The 25,423-nt window shown below is 43.9% G+C and overlaps 1 protein-coding gene across 3 annotated transcripts in view; it reads right to left on the bottom strand.

The window, feature by feature from the left end:
• SNCB (synuclein beta) overlaps nucleotides 1-25,423 on the bottom strand; it is a 34,653-nt gene that overhangs the window by 8,704 nt on the left and 526 nt on the right. For 2 of the 3 annotated variants that reach the window (XM_089527344.1, XM_089527334.1), the window contains exon 2: nucleotides 24,388-24,522. In XM_089527344.1, coding sequence (XP_089383470.1) covers nucleotides 24,388-24,508 — 121 coding nt within the window. In that variant the 5' untranslated portion in view covers nucleotides 24,509-24,522. Of the gene's footprint in view, nucleotides 1-24,387; nucleotides 24,523-24,848; nucleotides 24,914-25,423 lie in introns of those variants that run through there. The other variant, XM_089527323.1, reaches the window with a different exon arrangement.

Genomic DNA, 25,423 nt, shown 5'->3' with positions numbered 1-25,423 from the left:
ACATCCAGGGTTCAGGCCTAAAGCTCATGGATGTTTTCTAAGCGATACTACAAGAGAGTGCAGGCGAGAGCTTACAATAATGCTTCTCTGTTCAATTTCTTCATGTACATTTGTGAGAAAGAAGGCTAAGATATAACATTTCCCTCAAACCCTGTTGAGTGATATTGGGCTAGATGTTATATGGTGAAGGGTCTAGAAACCATTTCCTATGAGGAACGACTTAGGGAGCTGGGGATGTTTAGCCTGGAGAAGAGGTTAAGGGGTGATATGATAGCCCTGTTTAAATAATTGAAGGGATGCCATAATGAGGAGGGAACTAGCTTGTTTTCTGCTGCTCCAGAGACTAGAATGCAGAACAATGGATGCAAGCTCCAGGAAAAGAGATTTCACCTCAACATTAGGAGGAACTTCCTGACAGTAAGGAACAAACTCCCTCGGAGTGTAGTGGAGTCTCCTTCATTAGAAGTCTTTAAAGAAAGGCTGGATGGCCTTCTGTCGGGGATGCTTTGATTGAGATTTCCTGCATGACAGGGGGTTGGACTGGATGGCCCTTGCGGTCTCTTCCAACTCTATGATTCTAGAGTTCTCATGTTTCCCTGCTGAGAGGCAGCAGCTGGCCATACAATAAGACAGAGAGACAGTTGCCTCAGTCAGCAGAAGAAGCAGCAAGGTGTTAATAGAAAGCCAGGCCAGATTCACCTAAGATGACCTGCTTCTCTCAGGCAAGGCAGAGGGTACTCTCCTATTGACAGCACTGAAGGAAGATTCAGTTGCCAGCCCAGACAGTTTTAGTAAGTGGGATGGGTGAGGCTGCCATGTTCTTGTTCAGTTTTTGTAGCAAAATGTCTTGAGCCAGTCCTGAATGACATTATACCAAGCTAAGAAGAGACTGCTACAGCTTCCACTGGGTTCAATGGGACTTTCTCACAAGTACATTTGACAGGGTATCATCTTATATAAATACACTTGGGCGTAAATTGCAATGTGTTGTAGCAGCTTGAGTGTTGGACTAAGTCTCTGAAGACCAGAGTTTGAATCTTCACTTGGCTATGGAAAGCCACTGGCTGATCTTGGGGAAGTCGCACACTCGGTCTCAGAGGGTGACAAAGGCAAACCTGCCTCTGAATAAATTTTGCCAAGAAAACCTCATGATAGAGTTGCCATAGGGTCAGTGTTAGTTGAAAACAACTTGAAAGCACACAACAACAACAACAAAGCTACACTAATCAATGAGATTTACTTCTGAATACACATGTATAGAATGGCAATATTAGCCATTCTATATTAGATATCACTGGACTTGGGAGTGAGCCCCACTGAACCGGATGCACCATACCTCAGAGGAAAAATGTTTAGGATTGGAGTATAACCTACTCAGGACCCAGCAGATAATCCATGGCTGGATAGAAGGATGAACATATATTCACATGAAGCTTTTAAGCTGTTTGGAACAGAGACTGATGTTTTGGGTGTTTCTTTAAAGAGTGGAGTGCCATAGTTCTTCCAGTCATGCCTGCTGTGCAAAGTCTGGCATAGCATGCATAAAGTAGACAACACTAAAGGGATAACACCAACATCCCTCAGTTTGATTGATCAGAATTAAGAAAGGTTGAGAGCACAGAAATACAGGTAGCTAGAATTCACATGAAATCTAAGGTATCTGCCATTTCTTGGCATGTTTGCATCAAGAGTGAGGGAGACACATTTGAACATGCAGCTCAAACACCCTATCACAGAGAAACAGCAAGAAAGGAGAAAAATGTTAGCCTAGGGACAAAATAGAGATCACTTATAAACACACAAATTGAAATGCCATTGGCAGTTTTTTGTAGGGAAAAGCAGTTTTTGCAAGGGCAAGTTTGAGCAAAATGGAATACGTGTCAAACCCCTCCTCCACCTTCTACTTTTCTGCTGCCAGACACACATAAGCGATTCGAGACACATTTCGGGAGGATACCTGAAATCCCACAATGGCAGATGTGGACAAAGCTAAGCACCCCTACCCAGGTTCTTTTCTCTCCAGCACCCCTTCTCAAAGCTCAATTTACCTTAAAAGGCACAGCTGTGGAAGTTTAAATTGGGAGGGGAGCCTATGCTTTCAGGCTCCATCATTTTCAGCCAACCTGGGCAATGAACAGGGATGACTGAGTTTTAGTCCAGCAATATCTGGAGAGCCACAAAATTCCAACCTTGGTTTAAATGGACATATGTGTGGTGTAGTGGTTTGAATATTGGATTGCAGCTCTGGAGACCTGGGTTTGAATTCCCACTTGGGATTGGAAACTCACTAGGTAACATAGGCAAGTCATGGACTCATAGCCTCAGAAAACCCTGTGATAAGATCATCTTAGGGCCACCATATGTCAGAAAAAACAGAGGCACACAACAACACAACAATGATGGTATAGATGAATAGTTTGCTCCTTGGATTAGAGCTTTCTGAGCCTGGCTCTCAGGTTTGCCTCTCAGACAAACCCGTGAGGCAACCAAGAGATGGTGGGAAAAAGAGTCATATGAGGAATCTCCTTTAAGTCATTGGAAGAGGAGTAGGCAACAGATATAGTTTTGAACTTGTTAAGACTTGTGTAACACATTTAGCACTTGCATAAACATGGTACAATGGCTATAAAGAGACCCAGCATGGTATAGTGGTTGGGTGTTGGACTAGGACTCTGAAAGACCTAATTGCTGCTCAGCCATTGAAGCCCACTGGGTGACCTTGAGGAAATCACACTCTCTCTGTCTCCTAGGAAGGCTATGGCAGCCCCTTGCCCCTGAACAAAGCTTGCCAAGAAAAGCCCTTTAGGGATATTGTGAGAAACTACTTGAAGGCACATAACAATGGTAGCAATAAAAGAACATATCCCAATTGCAACAACAAAGAGAGCAAATAACAACTGAAATCTCAGGAAGTGTGGCCCTATAGTGCTCTAGCCACAAAACAGTGGTAATATGGCTAGGTTTCAGGCTGGACATGAAGGAAGGCTTGACAGAAGCCCAACAGGCTGGTGGAGCTCATTCCAAGGAAAAGAGCCATTCTGTCTGTATTGGTTGGTTGGTTGTGTTTTTTTAAAAAAGGTAGCCATGCTGGTTCCTGAGGCAAAAAGCAACAGAAGATGTAGTTGGACAATGCCTTAATAGGGCTAACCAAAATAATACAAAACTTTTTGAGTTCTATGGAACTCTTTATCAAGTGAGGGTTTAAAACCACCTGTACCCCCCCATATCTGGGTGTGTCACTGAGTGTTTCATCACCAGACAGCCACAATCAGACACAGCTCTGGTAAGCATACAATTGGTGCTCCTTATCCATGGATTCTTTATCCACAGATTCAAGCATCCATGGTTTGAAAATATTCAAAAAAATACATAAATTCAAAAAAGCAAACATGGTTTTGCCATTTTATATAAGGGACACAATTTTATTTTCCATTGTATTTAATGAAACATCAGTTTCCATGGGTTTTTATATCCACGGGGGATCCTGGAACCAAACCGCAGCTGATACCAAGGGCCCACTGTATTTGTCAGTTGCAAGCACCTTCTGCTTGCATTCACATGTTACTTGCACTTGGGGAAGATCTCTTTCTCTCTGAGGTGTGTGTGTGTGATGCCTAGGGAGGCCTATAATGCATTAACAGAAAGACAGGATGAGGAAACAGAGAACAGCAAATTTGTTTGTTTGTTTGTTTATGGTATTCATTTATTTCACATAGCTGCTCTTCTTTTAACAATATCAGAGAAGCTTAGCTGGGCTCTTGCTCAGTTTCCTATCCAAAGAAGAGCTAGAACTGCTTAGCTCTAACAATCTAACAGCAAGCACCATGTGCTCCAAGGCACAATTATTTTGGCATTAAAATAAAAATTCAGTAGTAGTAACTACAGAGCAAGAAGCATGGAATGAAAGTCCTAATCCAACCAAAGTCAAGATCCACATTTCTGCTGACTGATAGCTTTCAGCTGTACAGCACACAGCCAGCTATTCTGTACAGCTGTCTCATCCAACTTGGTATCCTCCAGATGCAATATTGGCTGTGCTGGTTGAGGATGATGGCAGCTGCAGTCCAATAGTAAGTATCTTTTTCATTTACTTTATTTCAATAGCTAATTAATCACCCTCAAACAACATTCCAGATTGCTGTGGAGCTGGAAGTAGTGAGGTTCATGCCAGCTACACAGATGTCTGTTATTACAATGATCTTAATAGAAGGCCAGAGACACAAAGTTAAAAATTCAAATCAAATGGGTCTGGGGACATCCTGGCTAGAGGAAACTATGCCCACTAACTTTGTAAGATGCTACTAGCAGAAAAACATTCTAGGCAGACTGGCAAGAAGTATCCTGATAATGGCAACTCTATTGCAGATATGGAACTGCCTGCCTTACAATGGAAGGAACCCATGGATCTGCTTCCTTGGTTTTGTTTGGTGTGATACAAAAATTCCCTAGTAAATAAATCTGAATTATTCCCCTGACTGAAATTAGGAAGTCTAGAATTTTTCTTTTGTGGAATACTGTACACGTTTTCTAAAGAGGGAGCCAGTGTAACATAGTGGTTTGAGTATTGAGCTACAATTCTGGAGACCAGCATTCAATTCCCCAGTCAGCCATGAAATCCCACTGGGTGACGTCGGGAAAGTCACATAAGTTCAGCCTCAGAGGACGGCAATGGCATACCTCCTCTGAACAAGCCTTGCTGTGAAAACCCCATGATAGGGTTGCCATAAGTCAGAATCAACTTGAAGGCACAGAACAACAACAGGTTGGTACACAATAAATATGCACATTACTTTTATAGGGCATGGCTTCCAGATAATTTTTCCTCAAGGTAGTGCTTCTGGTGAAAGTACATTGAATTTTCCTCAAGTAGTAAACTGCAATATTTAGTAAAGTGGCTGGAAATGTTACTTTTTTTTTTCTTTTCTTTTTTTGCACTCCACCTTCCAAAATCCCTTAGCCAACATGGCCAGTGACCATGTTTATTGTGAGTTACAGTCTTCCAGGCTCAGATTTTTGTCATTAGACAAACACAAGTTTCTTATCAGCTTTCATCTAGAGCAGCCATAAGGACTATGAGTGGTGTGTGGAATGTGGTTGTGTGAGTGTTACAGGAGCCAGTGTAACCTAGCGGTTTCAGTGTTGGACTGTGACTCTGCAGACCAGGGTTCAACTCCCAGTTCGGCCATGAAACCTATTGGGTGACCTTGGGCATGCTGGCAGCCTCAGGGAAAGGCAATGGCAAACCTCCTATGAACCAATTTTGCCAAGAAAACCCCATGATAGGTTTACATTAGTGTCACCATAAGTTGGAAACAACTTGAAGGCACACAACAACAACAGTGGCTCAACAATGGTTCTTTTTTATTCTGGAGAGAAGTGACCAGTGTGGTCCCACAGGGTTCTGTCCTGGGCCCAGTGCTATTCAACATCTTTATCAATGACTTGGATGACAGAATTGGGAGCATACTTATCAAATTTGCAGATGACACCAAATTAGGAGGAGTAGCTAACACCACAGAGGACAAGATCAAAATTCAAAATGACCTAAATAGACTAGAAAGTTGGGCCACAGCGAACAAAATGAACTTCAACAGGGAGAAATGTAAGGTACTGCACTTAGGAAAATAAAATGCACAGATATAGGATTGGGGACACCTGGCTGAACGAGACTACGTGTGAAAGGGATGTGTAAGTCCACAAGTTGAACATGAGTCAACAGTGCGATGAGGCAGTTAACAAGGCCAATGTGATGTTAGTCTGCATCAAAAGAAGTATAGTGTCTAGATCAAGGGAAGTAATAGTAGCGGGATACAGACTGCCCCTTTTCCCAATGGATCGGGGTCTGAGCTGACACAGCAGCAGCCCCAGAGGCCCCAATCCGCCGCTTTTCCAGGCCTCGGGGAAGCGGCAAAATGCCACTTCCCCGTGGCCTGGAAAGGGTTGTCCTTGGGGCTTCATGCCCCAAGGACACCCCAACAGCGGTGGGGAAAGAGAGAAAGGGGCCGCTTGGCCCCTTTCTCTTGTATCACTGGCGCAGCTGTGTAAAGGCTGCGCCAGCGATACACAGTGCGAAAGGAACTCCGTTTTGGAGCTCCTTCCAGTGCCGCTGAAAGGGCGCCACAGGTGCCCTGCAGCAGCACCAGGACGTAATGGCCGCGCTGTGCCGTTTGGATGCAATGGAGCCATTATGTCAAAATGGCGGCACCCATGTAGACAGGGCACCACCATTTTGACGTCCTGGCAACGTATTAGGGTTGCGGGGCATATATAAGCAATGCCCCAAGGCAACCCTAATACGTCACCAGGACATGCTATCACGCCCATCAGTACAGGGCCAGTGCCACTCTATCCTGCTCTGGTCAGGCCCCACCTGGAATATTGTGTCCAGTTCTGGGCACCACAGTTTTAAAAGGATGTTGAAAAACTGGAGCATGTGCAAAGGAGGGCAACTAAAATGATGAAGGGTCTGGAAACTATGTCCTATGAGGAACGACTCAGGGAGCTGGGGATGTTTAGCCTGGAGAAGATAAGGTTAAGAGGTGATATGATAGCCCTGTTTAAATACTAGAAGGGATGTCATATTGAGGAGGGAGCTGACATGTTTTCTGCTGCTCCAGAGACTAGGACCTGAAGCAATGGATGCAAGCTCCAGGAAAAGAGATTCCACCTCAACATTAGGAGGAACTTCCTGACAGTAAGGGCCGTTCGACAGTGGAATACATTCCCTTGGAGTGTAGTGCAGTCTCCTTCCTTAGAGGTCTTTAAGCAGAGGCTGGATGGCCATCTGTTGGGGATGCTTTGACTGAGAGTTCCTGCATGGCAGGGGGTTGGACTGGATGGCCCTTGTGGTCTCTTCCAACTCTATGATTCTCTGACATCACTAGAAACAAGGCAGCAAATGTTCACTTCTTTTCCTCCCCATTTCCTTAAGTCTTAGCACAGGAATGGGAAAGCTGAAGTCTTCCAGATATTGTTGGATTCCAACTCTATCAGCTCAAGCCAGCCAAGCCAGTATTCAAGGGATGGTGACAGTCTGGCTTCACTAAAATCTGAAGGGCCACTGGCTTTCTTACCTCTGGTCTAGTACATTGTCTGTGGGCACATGATGCAGCCATCTTCTAAGCCAGATAAATATTTTGATGGGAAACTATTTGGAATAAGCCTTTATATCAGGGGGTCATGAGCCTTAGGCCTTCCAGTAGGTTTTCACTTACGTTTACTAAGCTCCAGGCAGCATGGCCACTGGGCAGGGACTATGGAAGCTGTAGTCCAAAACAAATAGGGGGAGGCAAAGATTCCCAAGTATGCTATACTTGCTGGTTTGACATCCATGATGGAAGAAAAGCATGATACAAATGCCCTTAATTGATTAATTAATTAATTAATTAAAATAACATTTAATAAATACATAAATTTAAGCATCTTTAAAATGTTTGCTTTCTTAGCGGCAAGATCTCCAATACTGAAAGGACATAATTAGCATTTTTAAAACCAACAAGATTTTTTTCCACATTTTCTAAAGGGAATTTTCTTATTTCAAGATTGTGTGTGCCCTGTTTTTAGTTTTTTTTAATAATGCTGAAAAGGAGTATAGCCAAGGCTTCTCCATTGGCTCACATGCTGGGACAGGCTATTGAGCTACTAGCTCTTGTTAAACCACAAATTCAACTATTTTCTGGAAGCCTTTGACTGCAAATGGCTAGGGATATGGGAAAGGAGCAATACTTTTTTAACTTTTGCTTTGTGTAGTAGGCAACCTTTTGGAAGGCCTGACCTTCTACTGAGTTTTTACAGTTTAGAATTTCAAAAAAGCCACATGGATGAAAAAGGTTATATACTACCTCTACATTCCAGGTATCAAAAAGGGTAAAATGGAGCCTGGTTGATATTACACATGATGTGATAAGTCAGGGGCGCCTAGCTATCTAATCTTAACCAAAGTCAAATGAAAGCCTATCAAGGTTCTGCCAAGTTGTCTGATCCTCAGATTTATTTAAACCAGTGTTTCTGCCAGCCATTTTCTATGCTGTAACACAATGAAGAAAATTTATTAAATATTGATTTATATACTGGGTGTTGGCTGTTGCACCTTTCAAGAGGTGGCGTCTGGTGATTTCCATGTTAGTGGAACAATTAATCCACTCTAGCTGAACTTATTTTGGGGATACAGTTGCATGCCTTGGGACAGCTCCTGTAAAGTTAGGTCTAAAATACAGAACAGGTTTCCCCCTCCATGACATACAAGTCTCTAGCTGCCACTGATCACAACTTTGAGGACTATCCCATTTACCTTTTGCTTGTTTTGTATGGATTGTCAGAATGCAAACATCCAGAGTATCCATGCAAGGAAACTATGTGACGATGTTCCCCTTTAAAACAAAGTGACTTCAGTGCCATGACTCACAGCTTGTTTTCAACATTGACTATCATGTGGGAAGGACCAGTGTGCAAATGAAATGTACATTTGAAGGGGATGTGCTTTTTGGGTGCAGTCAATACACTCGCATCCACCTGAACCTGAACCTACAGTATACAAATCACTTTAACTATCAACACATGTCTGAGCATACAAGAGTATTGTAGTTTAGAGAAGCAACAGGGGGGCTGGGACTCCAACCTTGTGGGAAATCATTTCTGGAAAGCTCTAACCTCCAGATCTAAATGCATGTGAGAGGTGCATTATTGTCAGTTCTGAGTTTGATCTGTTCATGGTTTTATCCTTTTAATGAATACTTCATATACACAGATGCTGAGCCTTTGTGGTAATGTATTTCATTTGTATCTCATTGGTATGGATGTTTCCTCCACCAACACTAATTCCACTGCTTTTCATGGAATCAGCCTCAAGATCTTGAAGAGGGAATAAAAAAATATCCCTTCTAAACAGACATTTTAAACCTCCTTGCTATGCTGCCCCCTTCTGGACAATTCTGGTATATCACACTATCTTGTCACCAACCTGGCTCCCATGGACTTCCCATGCAAAAGGATGAAGTGACCTGCTTTAGCATCACCATGAAAAAACAGGGAGAGGAAGGCTGAAATTTGAATATGAAAAGTACCTTTTAACTTTTTAATGTGTTGGACTTATCCGGGATAGAGACAAGAATGCCATTTGGGCTCTATTAGGCAATACAATACCTTGAGTGGTTTCAAAACTTTATTTTAACATTTTCATTAGCATCATTTTGTTTGTCCAATGAGCTTTCCAAACTGCTGATGCTCACTGCATCCATCTCTCTCTCTCTCTCTCTCTGGGATTTCTATATCACATTGGGGCATACATCAGTGGTATTTGTTCACTGGTCACTCACTTCAGTATATAGGGCAGCGATGGGCAATGATCTGCCCTAAATATTTAAGACTCGATCAGCCCTACTGAGTATAGCCAGTGGTGAGGGGTGATGGAATTCCAGATGGAATTGAGATCCCCAATTCCATCTGGAGGGCTATACATTTCCACCTTCCCCTTGCTGAATTTTCCTGTTCTTGCTTTGCTCATAATAAAGGAACATTCCTACCTTTTCAGGGCTGTATGGTGTTTCAGGTCTTGGAAATGCAGCAGACCCCAACACACCCAGACTTCCCAGTAGGGAGTTCCATCATGAACTACAATCAGAAAAGAGGTTCCCAGAGTAAGAGATGATGGCTGAGTGATGGCTGGAGGCTGCCGTCAGAGCCATCACCATAAATCATTTCTTATCCTGCCTAATCCACTATGATCTGATTTCCCTTAACAGGTCCCACAGGGATAATTTAGGATGGTTGTTCAGAGGATCTCAAGTATCACAGATATGGCCAGTCAGTAAAGGAAAGCTCCTTCCCACTACTTGAGCAACCTTTGAATGGTACAATTGGCACAAGGCTGGTTTTACTTACTTGGAAGATTGCCAGCAACTGCCCTAGCCAAAGCTAAAATCTCTCCTTGGCAAAGAGCATTATCATGTTAACTGTCCAGAGGCTAGGCAGCAGTCAAGGATTTCACACTCTCATAGTCTGATGAACTGGAGTGACCCGAAAGTTTGTAAACAACCACCATTACAGTATCCCTTTGGGGCATGTGTCCCTGAGGTCCAATTTTACTTCCTATGGCTAACAGAACACCTGCTTAAGGGAGACATACAGACCAGTATAGCATCGGAACCAGAATGGCATTCCTCCTCTTCTTGCCCAGTTTTCCTTATTTCCTTCTACAAAGAATGGAACCACAGAAAGTGAATAGTAAAACAACATGCAACACTAAGGTGCAAAACACACTGCAGAAATAATTCACTTTGAGACTGCTTTAACTGCCCTGGCTCAATGCTAGGAATGCTGGAAACTGTACTTTATGAAACACTTAGCCTTCTCTGTCAGAGAGCTCTGGTGCCATAATAAACGATAATCCCCAGGATTCCCTAGCAATGAGCCAGGGCAGTGAAAGTGCTCTCAGACTGGATTATTTCTGCAGTGTGTTTTGGCCCTAAGGACCTCTAACAGGGAAAAACAAATTAAAAGTCTATTGATGCCAATTCCCCCTCACAAAAAACAAAACAAAACAAAACAAAACAAAACCCCAAATACCACCTTCAGAAGTGATCAGAATCATACATGCATACATAAAAGGTAAAAGTTTTCCTTTGACAAGATTGTCTAGTTGTGTCCAACTGTAGGGGGCAGTGCTCATCTCCATTACCAAGCTGAGGGAGCCAGAGTTGTCAAAGACAGCTCTGTGATCATGTGGCCAGCATGACTGCACAGACTGCTGTTGCCTTCCGGGCAAAGTGGTACCTATTTATCTCCTTGCACTATTACATGCCTTTGAACTGCTAGGTTGGCAGAAGCTGGCACCAGTGACGGGAGCTCACTCTCTCACACAGCACCTGGGCCATGACCTGCCAACCTGCTGATATTGCAATTGTCAGTCAGCATCTTAACTGCTAAATTTAAATTCTACATTGTTTAATTGTATTTTAAGGGGGGGGGGGGGTGAGGGGTCGGACTGTATGTTTTAATCTTGTAAGCCGCCCCAATTGCATTTTGTAGAGAGGTGGGATATAAATAAATTTTATTATTATTATCATTATCATCATCATTATTATTATTAAACCACCATGTCCCTCTACATGCATACATACATAAATGATTATAGAAACATATTTGATATACAAAGAACGTGAATGTGCAGATACACAACTAATATCACTTAGCCCTAAGACAGTCTCATAAAAGATCCAGCAGCACTGAGGTACTGAGGATGATTCCAGGTAAATTTTTTACTGTCAAGTTCACTGCACCTCCCACACTTTCCCCCCGTCCCTGTCCATCACAATTTTATTTTAGGCAGAAAAAACTAAACCGGAAGCTTCCAAGCCAAGTGATTCCTAACCTTGCCTGCTTCACATTAGCTCCCAGTGCACTTAAAACAAAACCAAAAGTGACCTTTTGTTTGTTTTTATTTTCACTGGAAAACAGATGTGCACCACTGGGGTTGGGAATGGGAGTGGTGTGGTCCCTGGGTCTTTTCTGGTTCCTCAGTCTCAGTTTAAACAAACTCAATACTCAATACTCTTCTGGTGAGACAAGATATTGTTACATTTTACAGAGTGAGAACTCTGTAAAATGTGAGTAACAATATCTTGTCTCACCAGAAGGGTATTGAGAAAGGAAAGAGTCTCATGTATCATTAAGGGTTCCAAATAGCATCTTCAGTTGGTAGCCATCCTGTGTTTTCCCACCATTTGGTCTACTTTTTTACTTAATTAAAAAAAATGCTAGGGGAGAAACCCTAGAGTAGGTGCACAGTGCCTTTTGGCAATAAAAGCCCTGTCTAGAATACATATATGCAAAATTATAGAAACATATTTGATATACAAAGAACCTGAATGTTCATACAGTACACACAGTTTATATCACTTAGCCCTAAGGCAGGCTCATAAAAGGTCCAGCAGCTCTGAAGTACTGAGAATGCTTCCAAGTGAATTTTTTACTGTGTGAAACAGGGATGGTGAGAGTGCAGGCTGCCAAAGTCACTCCTGCTGCTCCCATAGCCCCCCCCCCCCCGCACAACACTCCAGGTTGGATAAGGTAATCGAAATTTATCAGAATTCTCACTAGCCATTCAGATGCTAAAAAGGAAGTGAAGAATGGAATATATTCACTCATCTCAGCTATTAAAAGAAAAGCAAGTTTCTAGCCCATGTGGCGGTGAATGCATGCTTGAAAGTGTACAAATAACATCTGGTGAAACATAAGAAGTCAGTGGAGTTACTGTATAAGATCACTAGAGATCAGAAAATCATGTTTCAGTGTGGGATTTCAGTGCCGTGTATATTGTATTCCCTTGTCTCCCCTTCACAAGCAGAACAGAAAAATGTTAGGCGCAATAAGAAAACAAAATTGTTGATTGCATTATTTATTGAGGCTTGCAGAATTCTGTTTTTTCTTACTACAAAGTCATGTACCAATGTTTGTCTGGGTGCACAACTTCAACTTTCTTTCCCTCCACCCATCTCCCAGTGCGCACACAGCCCTAGGAAAGAAAGTCCTTTCATTTTTGCTGAATAGTTCAACAGCCTTTGAGACTTTTTCCTTTCTCAGTACCCTTCTGGTGAAACAAGATATTGAGGTTTATCACACGAGGCTTTTTACAGCTCAGATCCAGGGTGACTCCTGGTTCAGCTATGCGAATTCACATTGTAACGTGAATGTTTTATCACACATGGTTGCCCTTCCATTGCGCTTCCAAATCGAGGGGGAATCGAAGGCTAGTCACGTGATGCAGATTCGCACAAAGCGGAGTGAGTGCAAATTGTATTACCACACCGGTGCATACCATGTGGATTCAACGATTCGGATTGGGACCCTTGCGCATGCTCAGTGGGGCTCTGGATGCTGTCCTCCTTCCCTGCCCCCTCAGCTGTCATCCTTCATTGGGGATGATGGGATAGGTCGCAGGGGGTCACTGAAGCCAGGATCGGGCTGAAGGAGCAGTCAAGGCATGATGGGATAGGTCACAGGGGATCACTGGAGCCAGGATTGGGCTGAAGGAGCAGCCAGGGGATGCAGGGTGGCAGAGAGGACGAGATGGCATGAAGGAGGAGGAGGAGGATGAAGGAGCAGGACACAAGGGGCCAAGGGGGGTGACATCGGAGTGATCTTCCAAACCAGACCAATTCGAAGTGAAGTCGAAGTGAGCTTGAAAGTGAATTCTGTGACTTCACTTTTTTTCCGTTTTCACCAAAATGAGGGATCACTTTGGAATCACTGCGGAAGTGCCACGGAAGGAGCACCCATAGAAAGGAATCTCGTCTGGTAACACATTCACATTAAAACGTGAATTTGCATCGTTGGACCCGCAGTCACCCCGGATCTGAGCTGCAAAAAGCTCCAAAAAACTGAGTGTGATAAACACCATTGTTACTCACATTACAGAGTTCTCACTCTGTAAAATGTGAGTAACAATATCTTGTCTCACCAGAAGACTATTGAGTATTGAGAAAGGAAAGTCTCAAAGGCTGTTGAACTATCTTAGATAAGAGAGGGGTTAGGAGCTTACTAATATAGAAATCTGCCTATAGCAATGCTGATCCAGAACCTGGAAAAAATATTTTTTGAAAATCCCCCAAAGCAACTTCTCCAAGCTCTATGCATACCATTGCATCATCCATGGCTGCTCTGATTCATAACAGATCCCCATAGTTTCAGAGAACTTCCCCAGTTTTGGCTATTTGAAATTGTTTAACTTGTGAGTAGGCAACTTGTGGCTCTCCAGATTCCAGTTTCCATCAGTCCTAGCAACATGGCCTGTGGTAAGAGATGATGAAAATTGGAGTCTAACCACATCTGGGAGGCTACAGGTCCCTCACCCTAATGTTCATGGCAGACTGAACCATGGAGCTTCTGCATGTAAACCATGAGAACCCTCACTACTAGCGAACTCTTCTGGCGCCAATGAATCCTGGGGATTGGACCATGGTGGGAGGAATCCAATGAGGCTTGTAAAGAAGATCTGGAGTTGCCTCCACCATCTCAAAAGATGGTTTTCCAGTTGCACTGAGAGAGGACTTGCCAGTATGTTTTACAATAAATTCCTAGTGGTTGTGTAGGTAAGCACACAAATAATTCCAGTGTCCCAAGGTCACGTGGCCTTCCATAATTCCAGCTCCCAGTCGTCTGAACCAGTACAGCCATTGGTTTCAGAGTGATCCAGGGACTAGCTGTTTTTCCTTTGTATTGTGTGTCTGCCCTGGTCTCTTTAGCAGATCTGGCCAATGGTGGAAAAGGAGTTGCTTAGACTTTCTTAGAAGTTTCTATCCCCAGAGAATTCTGTTTCATTCTACTGTACCCGCCTGGCGGAACAGGAGAAGCTACAAGTTCATTTGGTCTCCAAAGTGCTTGCTCACTCCTTCCATCCATCCTCCATTGTCTTGCTCTCATGGCCAGAACTCTATCTTGCCTGTCATCTCAGGGGATCTCTCTTTTTATTATTTACAACCTGCGTTTCACGAGGGTAATAACTGAATAATTATAACAGATTGTTTTAAGGGACTTGACTTGCTTCCTGGGACATTCCAATTAAGAAAGGAATGTTATATAACATCAATAAAGTGCACAATCCAAATTATTAAGTATGGAGAAACCAGAGGTGCCTCGATTAAGATCCCTGAGGGATCTGATGCAAGCCCAATGGTCTTCAGCGTTTTCCTTTAATAAGTGATTTGGAGAAAGGTATTAAAATCCTTGGCAATGAAACAGGCCTAAGATACAAAATGGCTTGAGTAGTAATAAATGAGAAGGACTCGGCACTTCCAGCAATCTGGATTGCTTGCTATTTTGGGCCACTTCCAAAAAACATGTTAATGCAGCCAAATGCAAGGTCACCATCGAGGGAAAGAACACACACAAAAAATGCAGGGCATACCTAGGGAATGGGAGACTGTCCTGGAAAGCAGCAGCAGCCCTGGAAGTAATTACAGAGATGACTAGCTTTTTTCTCCATTAAATAACTTCACAATATATGACATCTGCCCCCTCATTTCATCCTCTACTCACTACATTTTAGAACTCCCTGCCCCCAAAACAAGAAAACTCCACATGGATTAGTCAAACTGTGACTGTTGAACTTGCCTTTCCTTTTTTTCAGTTAGAAAAATTAATGTATTGCAAAATGTGTTTTCAATGTCTTCTGTTACGCTGTTTGCATGCAGACATAATTGCACTAATTAACCACAGTCTTGTAGGTGGGATGAATCTTCTGCCAAAGATCAAGAATTGACTCTCCTGCCAACGAGACCTTATTCAGGCCTTCTCTTCCTTTTCACTTTAGGCAGACCCACCTTCTTTGTCCATTCTTGTGGCTAGCCATCCTCCATGCTTCAGAGAGAGTGGGGGCCCATGTTATAGCTTGATTCGATTTATACCACACCTTTCCCCCAGACCTGGAGCCAAGCTTCTTGGAAACCTATGCAGAGCCTCCCAAGCAAATCAGATCCATGAGTTGCATGTCCAGCCCTGCCATACCTTGGAGGGAAAGTATGAGGCTGCCTACTTGAAGGAAAGGAAACACATCAGCATTCTATACCACAAGAGGACCTACACAAGGATAGCATACTCCTCTCTACAGACACACACCCCAGTTAAATGCAGGCATGCGGAAAACTTTGGCCTTCCAAATGTTACAAAGTACAACTCATATCATTCCTTACTATTGATCACAATGGATGAGCTGCAGTCCAGCCTATTCACAGCAGGGTTGGGCAACTGGGCCTGCAGGTGAATTTTATGCACTGGGAATCCTCTGGGAGGCCCATGGCCAGCCACAAAACAAAATCAGAATTCTGCTTGAGAAGTCAGTTGAGAAACTAATACTTTTTGGTGCTAGTACAGTACAAGGCAGGGGCTGCAATTGATCTAAAAGGTGAACAGCTACATTTGGAGTCTTCCAGAACAGGCAATTCATCTTGGGGGATGGTAGCAACAAAAAAGAATGGTCTGGGGAGTCTGGAGGAGCCATGGGTTTCAAAAATAGCTTTGGGGCTACATACTGCCCTCTCTAGATCTAGAAGGCCAAAGGCCACCCATTTCTGCTCTGATGTATGGAGGTCAGGGGAACACATTCAGAAACATAACTGAAGAGGAACAGCTACCTAGCACATTCTCCTTTACTCATTCATGTGTAAGGGGAAGAATATGTACATAGGGCTACAAAATCCATTCAGTGCATTTTTAAAAATTTTTTTGCATGTCTGCTTGGAAGGGAGCATTAGAATGCTCACTGGCCCTTATACCAAGTTGAGTGAGCACAAGACAGAAACATCCCTTTGTTCCTTCAGTGAGAATCACCAGATTTAAGGCCAGATGACCATGTGCAGTAGATATAAGGAAGCAAAGTGCTCTGTAACTAAAGCTAAACATAGGCAGGGTTTTGTAATATTCCTCCAAAGAAAAGGTCCATGCATGTAGTAAATTACCATACCAGGAAGAGGGTAACAATCATTTGACCCTTAGTACTCATCTACTACTAAATACAAATCAGTTTGTGTTTTACACATGGAAGGAGACATTCGTTCAAAAATATGCCCTGACATGTAATCATAAGTGGCACAGTCCAATATCCACAACCTCATTCTACTAAATGGGCAAAATATTCTGAAATCAGAGTCATAAGATTTTAAAACTTATACTTGCCCATTCCAAGATACTTCTTTCCTACAGCCACTCCTAGCACCAAAACACTTGTCCTCAGCTGAGTCCACACAAATCTCTGTACACAGTCCCATGTCTGCTGATATGTCTAAAGACAGGTTATCGTTCTCATCTCCTGCATAACTTCAATCATACCATGCCACCAGACTATCTTTTTTCTTGGAGGCACCTGCAGCTATTACACCAGATCTTAGCTCTGAGGAAAAGAAACTTCCACCTGACTCCAAAATTTCTCTCTTGTTGGAACTTCACATCTTCATCTGTGCAATCTTGTCAAACAGTCATTATTATTGGGTAGAATGAGGTACATTGCTTAATTCAAAATATGTTGCGAGGTGGCAGCTAAGCGTTTAAAAGAACAATGTGCGATGCTGCCTAACCTATGGCATCTTAGCAAGCCTGCTGCCTCCAGGTTCTCCTATTTCCACTATTGAAAATAAAAACATCAACTGTCAGCCCAGTTGGCTTTATACATGGAATAGAAGGGGATGCCATCTTGTTTTTTGCCTCAGGCAGCAGAACATCTTGAGTTGAAATCTATGCAAAGTTCAAAAATGTGTGGACCAGACTGTTACAGCTGGTTACGCTTCTAAGCCAAGGAAAACCCCATTTATAATGGGGGTGGATGGGTGTCAGAGGAGAAGCCTGCCTCAATAATTGCTACCACCACCCCCAGGAAAGGCTGGGCTTTATAATTTGTACTGAAACAACAAGGAACATATATTCTGGGGTTTGAGAAGCATGAGAAACCACAAGGGCAACTTAAAACTATTCTAGGGGCTTCAGCTTTGATGGCAATAATGATGCCATCACCTCAATACATGTAGCAGTTCAGAATTTGGGTATGGTATTCTCAGCCAGAAAGAGTGTGATTTGGGCAATTTTGACTTGGCTCCTTTGTCACAATCAGATTGCTTCCTGTTGAGATCTAGACTTGCACTAACTTTCCCTTCAGTGTGTGTCTGGAGGGGGATCCATTAAAACAGTTACATGGAGTAGAAGGGTAATTAATTGCATCTTTCTGGATAAGGAAGTTCTGGCCTACCTTAAAGAGGTGATAGTAATCAACCCATTCTTAGTTAAACCTATCCTGAATATGTAAGATGTTGGTAGTTTTAGGCTGGTGGCAAATGTCTCCTTGATGGGCAAGGTCTTTCAAGACAGTTGCCAACAGGCCCAGATAAACCAACTTTCTGGATCCGTTTCATTTGGGATCCAGGCCTTGATTAAGCTGCCTTGGTCACTGTGTCTGAAGAAGCGCAGAAGGTATGAGAATCTGTGGTTCTTTGTGATCTCTTAGCTGCTAAGACTGTGCAGTTTCAGTTATCATGGAAAATAAGATCACTTTGGAGCAACTGTCTTGAACTGAGAGTAGGATATGTGTATGTGAGGTCCTGCTCCTCCTTAGACAGTCAGCTTCTGAATGTAGTCTTTAAGTGACACTGCTCAGTCCCACAGATTCCACATTACACATGTACTTGCAGCTGCTGAATGAAATTCACTCAAGGATTTGGAAGGGCACAGTAATAAGTACACTGAGGATGGGTACCTCTAGTTTTTCTTTTTATTTTCATCAGGTGAGGTGGTATATGAAATGATTTATAAGAGGAACTTAATATAAGGGCAAGCAATGTAAAGTGTAGATACCAAATATTACTATCTATGGTAATAATGGAAAATATAAGAAGATATAATAGATTTAGATAGTAATATTGGATGTACTGAATTTCAGTATTGTTATAACTAATAAAAATTACAATGGGCCCTTCCCTTATGCGGGGGATCCGTTTCGGATCCTCCCACATAAGGGGAATTCCGCGTATGCTCGTGCCTGTGGTGCATTCGCCAATAACCCGTCTGGGGCACGCCGAGCCTTCTTCTGGCACAGTTTTCAGAATATGCTGAAAGCCACGTAAGTCACACCCATGTATGACACGGGTGCACTGTATTTTTTTAAAAAAAGAAATTACTTTAAAAATTGTAAATGTAATAAACTAATTACTATTGTAATTCTTTTAATCCTTAATTCTTTTAATTCTTGGATTGTTTAATGATGCTTTATTGTAGTACGGAAGGGGAGGGAATTAATGGGATGCATCTAAATTGTATGTTGTATTTTATACTGTGTTTTACCTGATGTTATAAGCTGCCTCGATCCTATGGGGAGAGGCAGCATATTATTATATGTGTTGTGCTGGTGCCTTGCCAATGACAGTCACCTGTTGTTCCTATTCTTCTATAATTAAGATGGTAGAGGAGACTAATATTAAGCAGCAATACAGGAAAGATTACAGATCTCTAAAATTACATTTAAAATCATACATCTGTGCCAGCCATGTGAAACCATCAAACTAAGTGCACATATCTGAATTTTCATAAACTATTTCAAATACAGAATCTTAAATTTCTTGTTGCTAACTGGGAAAAGACATGTAAGTAAAAAGCATGCAGACTGTAAAATCATCCAAGTATAGAGCGCCTAATATTTTTCTTTAAAGGCAACAGTAAAGAGAACTAAACTATACAAAATGGTTTCAGTAATACTGAGGAGACACAGGGAGGAAAGGCTTGGAGTGGGAAACTATGGCAGCTATTGCAGTATGCACTTCTTTCAGAAAGTGTGGTGGTGGGAATACAAAGAATGAGGATACAAGGGTGCGTCCAAAGGGGGGGGGGGGATGCATAGTAGTGTAAAAAGTGCTTCCATATACTATGCCAATTAAGTTTCTAGAGGAATTGACAGTCTCTCTAAACTCTAGATGTAGATTACTGTGAGCCAACCAAGCACAGAAAAATTACATGCTTCACAAAATGGAAGGCAAAAGAGACAGAGGATATGGGAAAATAGGGTGTAAGGAAGACAGAAATCAAAAAATCAGAAGGCAAGGTGAAATGAAAGAGAAAATGCCTGCATAGATACAGGCATGCTATATTCATAGTTACTTCAATTTAAATCTGCAGTGTTCTTTAACTCTTGTACCACTCACAGTGGGGAAAATAGTACATGAAAAAGGAAGAGAAATATGTGTTATACAGTATTTGTTCTATTCCATGTACAAAGCCAACTGGACTGACAGTTGGTGTTTTTATAGTACATGAAAAAGGAAGAGAAATATGTGTTATTCTTTAAAGTATTGATAAGGCCATAATCATATCCATTTAGCTGGGAATAAGTCCCATTGAGCTCTGTGGGATTTTGAATAATCATGCCCAGGATTGCTCTGTATTCTTCAGCTGCTGTTTCATGTGATGTGAACATCTCAGGAGCTGCTTTTCTCATTCCCTGGGTACCTCTTCATCTCACCATAGCCAGGATCCAACAGTGCTGTTCAACTGATGGAACTACTTCCATCTGTGGAACTGGGAAGGGGCATACCAACTCCCCTCCCCCCCTAACCTCCTGGGCACTCTCAAAATTTGCTCCAGGGAGCAAGGAGCCCTACCTCCAAATACAAGTTGTGTCTTCCTCATCTGGAATCCTTGGGACTAGAAGTGTTTCAGATATTGGGTTGTTTTTTTTGTTTTTTTGAATATTTGCATAAGCATAATGAGATATCTTAGAGATGGGACTCAAGTCTAAACACAAAATTAATTTATGTTTCATATATACCTTATACATGTAGCCTGAAAGAAATTTTATACAATTTTAAATAATTTTGTGCATTAAACAGTTTGTATACATTATGTACACACTGAATTTGTGGCGTCATGTCAGCTTTGTATTTTGGAGCTTTTTCAAATTTTTGGATAAGGGAAATTCAACCTGTAGTACATTTGGGGGCATGGGGAGGGGAGGAGAGGAGAGGAAGCTAGTCCCACTAGCAGACAACCACTGGATACCAAAATAGCTCCATTTGGCATTGGGAGGGAGGAAGAACCAAAATTAACTTGGGATATTTTTCCACTACAACATCTTAGCATGTGACCCACCATCATTAATGGACCATCAGCACAAGAGTTCTTAACACATTTTCCCCTGGACCACTCACTACAGAGGTTCCTAAAACTGATTGCTTGTGCTCAGCTGACTACTATGAGTTTTTGTCAGTCTTCCCTATGTGTGTCTCCAGGTAAACCAATCCCAACCTGAGAAACTCTGTAATGATTTGGATCGGTAGAAAATAGACATTCTGCCAATTTAGATCGGAAGAAAATAAACAAGCACGCTGGTTTGACAGAGGACTCAAATCAACCCTTTTCTCTGTCACTAATGCAGAAACTTTGCAACACTGCTTTTAGGGACTACAACTCCTAGAATTTTCCAACCAGCATGAGTTGTAGTAAAAAGAAATTATTGTTCCAGGCTCTCTTCTAATGTGGACCCACTGAATGTTATTTAGGAAGGCCTGGATCCCAAGGCTGGATGCTTGCAAATGGTTTCTTTAAGATAAGATACAGATAGTACACTCCAAATCCCAATTTGTTTGTCTGTCACAAGGTATTTTTCCCCAGAAAAATGTAAATCATGTTAATGGATGGATATTTTCACTTCATCTCACTTCTGTTCTTCCTCCATTGTCAGAATCCCTCTTTTTCCCCCAGAAGCGCATTCCCCTAGAAGCACATTTCACCCACGGACTGACACCCCTTGTTAATTTTTTTCCTGCTAATTTATTTTAACAAGTGCTGGTAGACATTGCTACTGTCAGTCCCCTCCTGCTCATGCTGCTTCACAGTCTCATCAAGAATTTCAGTGCCATTTATTTATTTATTTTGAAAATTGCATCAGATTTATTCCAGTGCATGGCTGCAAATGTACATATCTGCTGCTTTGTTGTTGTTTTTTTAACTGAACCTACCATTCAAGGCAGGCAGTGTGGTGTAATAGTTTGTATAAGACTAGTACTCTGGAGAGCAGGACTGAATTCCCTTCTTGGCCATGGAAACCCGCTGGGTGACCTTGGGTGGATCACACACTTTCAGCCCGAGAAAACCCTGTAATAGGTTCACCTTAGGTCACCATAAGTTGGAAACGACTTGAAGGGACACAACAACAAATCATTCAAGGAAGAAGATGTACCTATATACAGAGGAACTGCAGGGATGAGTCCAACACTGGGAGGGACAAAGTGAAATGCTGGTGAAAAGATGGAAGGGGAATTGCTGGAAGGAGGAGCTCTTTCAACATGTTTTTCATCATCAGCCTGACCAGAGAGAGAGAGCTATAATTGGAGAAGTTTGACTTATCCAATCAGATTTTGGGAGGCGATGCTGCTGAATCTGTAAAATCAGAGGTGGCTCCTGAATGCAGAACAGATATTTATTAACATTAATCTGTCAAGCCTTCAGGCTGAGCTGGCTACAAAATTATCCACCAATATTCTTTTTCCCTAGAGCATTTCCCAAAGAACATACTATTTACTATTACACCCTATTGGTGCACCAGGCTAGCAGAAGATCTCTAAAAACATGAACTTTCAAGGCTGGACTTGCATCTGAAAAGGAGTGCATCACATTCAGCAATGTGACTCAGTTTCCAATTAGGGAGAGAAAGGTGGGAAAGAAGAAAAAGAAAGCTCAGGTTTCATGGATTCCACACTCAAGTGACCTGTTGACATGCCTCCCCCCCTCCTTTAAACTAAATTATGGCCCGTTTGAGCCTTTGTAACAGGAGCATAAAACTAAACAAAGACCACAGCATTTGGAGATCTATATCTAAAATGTGGTGTGCGGCAAACACCAGGCCTAAAGCCTGTATTTCATTAACTCTATAGTAAAAAATACAGAGGGCCATTGGTATCTGCTGGGTTTGATTCCCGGATCCCCACCCCCAACAGATAACAAAATCTGTGGATGCTCAAGTCCCATTATTTACAGTGGCATAGTAAAAATGTGTCCCTTATAGGAAATGGAAAAATCAAGGTTTGTTTTTGGGAAGATATATATATATATATATATATATATATATAAAACTTTCAAGCTGTGGATGGTTGAATCCATGGATAAAGAATCCGTGGATTTGGAAGACGGGTGGTATGTGGTGTGGTTTGAGTACTGGTCTATGACCCTAGAGACCAGGATTTGAATTCCTGCTCAGCCATAGAAATCCACTGAGCTTAGGCAAGTCGCACTTTCTCAACCTCAGAACAGGAAAATCTCTCTGAACAAATTTTGCCAAGAAAACCCTGTAATAGATTTGCCTTAGTTTTGCCATAAATCAGAAACAGAAGAAGAAACAGATACAAGCATGCATTAATCTTGATGTCTTTCATTGGACCAACCCCCTCTTTAAAGAAGATAAGCAAGCCATCACAGTTCACAGAAGTCTTCATTAACCAAAATGATACTATTTGTTTGAATATCATTTTGCTTGATCAAGATTTCTGTGAAACCTGGAAGCATGTATGTCACAGTTAAAGTACTGCTACATCCAGAGAAATTAGCCTATCCATCTTGTGCCCTTGATTTCTTCACGGAACCAGCAAGATGAGATGAATATAAAACCAGAGGGGGGAATAGCCATGCGATATTGGATTCCTGTCCAAGGTTTCAAGACTCTTGGATGCCTTCCCAGGTATATCACAGACACGCTGTGTCACTAAGGGCACACTATTCACTCTGTACACCTAGGCTGGAACAGGATTGTTACAGTTCTGTACAATGGTGGCCTGTCAGTGGTGCTTTATTTTAAATAATGCAGATGCACTGGGACTCTGGGATTTAAAAGGGCCAAGGAACCAGTGGCATTCCACACCTGGGTGCCACCCAGTGGGGAGCTTGGGGTGGAGCCAAAAGAGGCCCCTCCCTCCTTGCCTCACATGGCTTTACCTGGCGCCCCTTGTCCCTGCTCCATGTGGCTTTAAGATAAAGAGGTGTGGGGCAGAGACTAGGCACAATGGGCCCTCTCCCTCCCTGTTCTGTGAGGCTTGAAAGGCAAACCACCCAGGGATGGGGGGTGCTCACCAGGGGTCACCTCTCTTCAAAGGTGTCACTCAGTGTGGCCTACCCCCCCCCCCCTCCAGTGATGCTACTGCAGGGAACTACTTGAAAACCAGAGATATCCAAGGCTGCATCTGCACGGCAGAAATAATTCTGTTTGACACCACTTTAAGTGACATTGATCAATGCTATGGAATTCTGGAAATTGTAGTTTGTTGTGGCACCAGATTGGAGTTTGATATCTAAGATCCAGAGCCTGGTATCACCAGAGCTCAGGTGTCCCAATCAACTACAGTTTCCAGAATTCCATAGCTTTGAGCCATGGCAGTTGAAGTGGCACCAAACCAGATTATTTCTGCTGTGTAGATGAAGCCCAGGCAAGGAGAGTGGAACCTTTCAGTGCATGCTGAAGGCAATTGGAAATCAAGACCAAGTAAACGGCTGGGGTGGGGTTGAAATGGGAGGCAGGAAACTGTCTTATAGGATAAGACTCCAGTCTACTAGGCCTGTGTTCACCCAGGTCAGTGGTGCCCTCCGCTCTCCCCCATTGCCCCCAATCAGCACCACAGATGGGGCAAGGGGGAGGAATTGGGGGAAAGGGATGCCAGCTACCTGGAGGGGGACAAATGGAAGCTTGCTTGGCTGGTTGGTTCTCTTCTCTTCTCTTCTCTCCTTCCTTCCTTCCTCCCTCCCTCCTTCTGCCCCTGGGCCCTGTTTCTCCTGCCTGAGGCGGGGGGGGGGGTCTAGGGAAGGCAGGGCAGGGCGGGGGCCCCTTCCTCTCTCCCCCCCGGGGCCCCTGCCCCATCCTCGCCCCTTCCTTACCGACGTAGAGGACGCCTTCCTTGGTCTTCTCGGCGGCCACGGCCACCCCTTCCTTGGTCTTTTCGGCTGCAGCGACGACCCCTTCCTTGGCCTTGGACAAGCCCTTCATGAAGGCATCCATGCCGGCAGTGAGCTCTGCGGGGGAGACAGAGAGGGAGAGACGGGGCAAGGCAGCTTCAGAGGGCGCCTTCCTTCGCCCGCTTCCCCGGGGCAGCCTGGCAGCGCAGCGGTGGGCCAAGGGGGCAGGCAGGGGGCTTTGGGGGGAGCCACAGGGGCAACCTCTCAGCCACCCTCCTGGAGGGAGTTGCCCCAGAAGCTGCCATGGCTGGGGGACCCCCCACACACACACACACACAGGCACAGAGGCCTCCATCCCTGGCTGGCATCTCATCTTGGTGCCCGGGAGAAGGCCTCCTTCTCCTCCTCCTCCTCCTCCCCGAGGCCCCCTCGCCCAGCCCTACCTGGCCTCCCCGAATGGCTGCTCCTCCAGCACCACCACCACCGCCGCCCTCCTGCTCCTGCTCCTGCTCCTCCTCCTCCTCCTGGCAAGGCCCGCAGGACTGGCAGCAGGGCAGGGCTGGCACCTTCCCGACCCCCCTTCCTTCCTTCCTTCCTTCCTAGCCCCCGCTCCCGAGGGAGGCGAAGGGAAGGAGCCGGCCGAGGGTCCCAGGAGCAGCCTGCGGTCCGGATCCAGGCAGCCAAAGACGGGGACAGCTCCGTGCCCTTGAAAGCGGGAGGAGGAGGAGGAGGAGGCTGGGAAGCAGGGAGGGGGGCAGGGAGACCCAGGGATAGGCAGCGCCTCCCTCCCTCCCTCCCTCGCTCCCCGGGGAAAGAGGGAGGAAGGGGCCTCGCCTTTCTCCTCCTCCTCCCGAGGCCCCTCTTGGGCAAAGGAGGGGCCCTGGCCAGAGGGAGGGCCAGGGAAAGCAAGGGGCCGGGGGTGCGCCTCGCTGCCAAGGAGGACCAGCAGGCCCCGCAAAATGGAGGGATGCGGCCAAAGGAAAGCACCAGACCCTCTTCGAGATGCCAAGCCAATGCT

Source organism: Sceloporus occidentalis, unplaced genomic scaffold (genome assembly GCF_023333645.1).
Source record: "Sceloporus occidentalis isolate IW3139 unplaced genomic scaffold, rSceOcc1.0.p SCAF_1, whole genome shotgun sequence".
Classification (NCBI taxonomy): domain Eukaryota; kingdom Metazoa; phylum Chordata; class Lepidosauria; order Squamata; family Phrynosomatidae; genus Sceloporus; species Sceloporus occidentalis.
The sequence above is the reverse complement of the archived record's forward strand: the minus strand, read 5'-3'. Positions and strand labels throughout refer to the sequence as shown.